Source organism: Cyprinodon variegatus, unplaced genomic scaffold (genome assembly GCF_000732505.1).
Source record: "Cyprinodon variegatus isolate N-32 unplaced genomic scaffold, C_variegatus-1.0 Scaffold444, whole genome shotgun sequence".
Classification (NCBI taxonomy): domain Eukaryota; kingdom Metazoa; phylum Chordata; class Actinopteri; order Cyprinodontiformes; family Cyprinodontidae; genus Cyprinodon; species Cyprinodon variegatus.
In genome coordinates this window covers 339,814-342,656 of record NW_015150897.1, presented here as the reverse complement: position 1 = coordinate 342,656, position 2,843 = coordinate 339,814, and the positions used below count along the sequence as shown (strand labels likewise).

The window sequence follows — 2,843 nt, the reverse complement described above, 5'->3', positions numbered from 1 at the left end:
ATAATCGAGGTTTTCAACAGCCATTTCATCTACTAACACAAACAAATCTGGTTTTGAATAGATAAACCAGAGGTTAAAATTCTGGTCCCTGACCTTATCTCTATTAAAACCTTTTGGATTATCATTAAATATCCAGATCTTTGTAAAGGAAATCAAACAATTTTAAGGAAACCCAAAAGTTCTTTCTAGAAGAATTCAATTCAAAAAATACTTTATTAATCCAAAAGGAAAATTAAAAATTGGATTTGAAGGGCTCGATGTGAGACCAAGATTATGTAGGAAGCTTGTTGATGGCTCTAGAAAACATTTTCCTAAGGAGTAAACAGCTGAAGAGCTTTAAACTAAGATTGTTTTATATATTTAAGCCTGTTCAAATTCATCCTGTTCAAATGAAAGTAACTTCTGATTAAATTCAAAGTTTTCCACCAATATTTTCTTTTTGGATATCAATAGGGTTTTAGCAAAAAATTTCAAGCTGCAGTTAACCTAAATCATATGAGCTTAATTGATAGAGTAAAATGTCTTTTGATCCAAAAGTCCTTGTGTGACTCCCAGCTTCATTTCACTTTTCATAGCAATGCAATCAGCTAACTACAGACATTAAAGGAAGAGTGACTTAAAATAAAACTGACTTAAGAAGCTGAGATAATGAAAAGCCTGAGACAAACTTTGAGCTTTGAAGTCAAAAGAGTAATTAATTCATCTTCCCACTATTCTGCTGTGTGTAAAAGCTTAAAATTCAATCAGACTGACAGCTGATGGTGTTACTTCAGGTTGCTGTAAATTCCTCTGGTTTCCCCACATGAGGGAAAACATCAGGCATCTTTTAGTTCATTCACAGAAGCATCGCCTCTTCCCTCTCTCTGTCTCTCCCTCAGGTGTTCATGTGTTTGGTCTCCTGGCAACAGCCCTAGTAACAGATGTCATCCAGTTAGCTACTGGTTACCACGCCCCTTTCTTCCTCACTGTGTGTCAGCCCAATTACACAGCTCCGGGAGTATCATGTGACAACAACGCCTACATCACGCAGGACATCTGCATGGGGAAAGACCAATATGCAATCATGTCTGCAAGGTAAAATAAGAGTGGTAGAAATTCATATGTGGATATGGTGATATAGTCCAAAATAATATTTATATATTGATATGTATGTAAACATGCATTATCTTTACACAGCTAGCAATGAGTTATCGTGGTCATTTACATTTCTTTGAATCATATGACCTTAAAAGCTAAAGCAAATATTTGTAATGATACTTTGCATATAAATGTATTAGAGGTATGTTTGACAGCTTAGAATAATGGTGTTTAGAGGTACAGCTCACATGCAGGGGATCAGACAAACAAGCCTCAGCGCGTTGGTATGAACGGCACATTAAATCCGTACACAGGAATGATCACAGCTTAGCAGCACTGATACGGGGATAATCCTAGTAACTGTATTACAATGTGCATGTGAGCGGTTCTATTCTTCAGGGGAGGCATTATTTAAAAGTCTTAAAGAGGTGTTTTTTTTACATCATTATTAGCTTGTATAAGCAGGGAACATGGGACAAGACAAATAATATTGAGAATAAATTGGGACAAGTTCAAATCCGAGCTTTAGCAGGACAGATACATAGGCTTCAGTGTCAGGTATTGTACTTGTAAAATATTTCATTTTGATTGCTTTTTTATTTTTAAAAATGTCGTAACTAAAAATGAAGCCTCTTTTTAGGCATTTCTCTTTGAGCAACGCTTAAAGTTGTTGGTCTTTCTTTGCAGCAAGACCATAAGTTATCAAGTCTTGCATAAAACATGTTTGATCTACTCTGCTCATTATTTTTCTGTAAAAAAGAACAAAACAGTACTTCTTTTTTTTTTTAGTTTTTAAAGCATTAGTGGCACTAGTGGCTTGTTTTTTGGACAGGTTCGGACTGGTTCGTTAAATCTTTTCGCTCTGAGTTACCTTCCTAAATAGGTTTCAGCACGATGCTCCTAAGACAATGTGAGAATAGTGTTAGCTGTGCATTGTTTATTTCGCATGACAATAAAAGGTTTACCTTTGATCCATTTTTTATTTTATTCATTTATTGTTTTTAACGATAGTCTTGTTGGCTGCTAATGTGATTGATGGACTCCTTGGTCTATAAATGTGGGTAGACGTCCATACTGTGTTAGGTTTGTTGGACAGTGAAAAATGGTCCATAGGTTGTCCAAATCTTGGGGTAATATTTGTAGCCCAGGGGTCACCAACGCGGTGCCTGCGGGCACCAAGGGGCCCTCAAGGACCACATGGGGGGCCCTCTTCGTCTTCTGAAAACAGAAGAACTCACTCAGTGGGTTAAGTTTAATTTTTTTTTTATTCTGTTGCTCTTCTTTTTAATAATTTATGTATTATTTCATCATGTTAACTATTTTCTCATATTTCAGTAGTTTAAAAATGACAATATTAAAAAGAAAATTAGAAATGAATAAAAGAATGAAATAAGAATAAAAATTAGTTTTTATGGAAGAGATTTACTGTAGGTGAACACTGATCCCTCCAGTTCATAGGTCAGTATTGGTAGCCCTTCCTATGACTCGGTAGCCATGAAGTAGCCCTCAGCCTTAAAAAGGTTGGTGACCCCTGTTGTAGCCTAACCCTGCCAAAATCTTCTAAAATTTTATCCAGGCATGATCTGGTGTTAATCGTGAAGTTTGCTCTGTAGCAGTGGCTAACAAACCTCTGAGGCCTTCACAAAAGATCAATTTTAAACTGCGATTACATTTTACACAGGTGGACTTTTCTTAAAGGAATAGTACACCCAAAACATGATTAGCCTTCATTTTCTACTCACCTCCATGCTGAACAACACTGGAGT

General features: G+C 36.2%; 1 protein-coding gene across 1 annotated transcript in view; it reads left to right on the top strand.

Annotated features, from left to right (window-relative positions):
* Positions 1-2,843, top strand: part of LOC107093743 (lipid phosphate phosphatase-related protein type 3-like) — a 34,083-nt gene that overhangs the window by 19,078 nt on the left and 12,162 nt on the right. The window contains exons 5-6 of the mRNA XM_015388988.1: positions 879-1,074; positions 1,910-1,919. Coding sequence (XP_015244474.1) covers positions 879-1,074; positions 1,910-1,919 — 206 coding nt within the window. The remainder of the gene's footprint in view (positions 1-878; positions 1,075-1,909; positions 1,920-2,843) is intronic.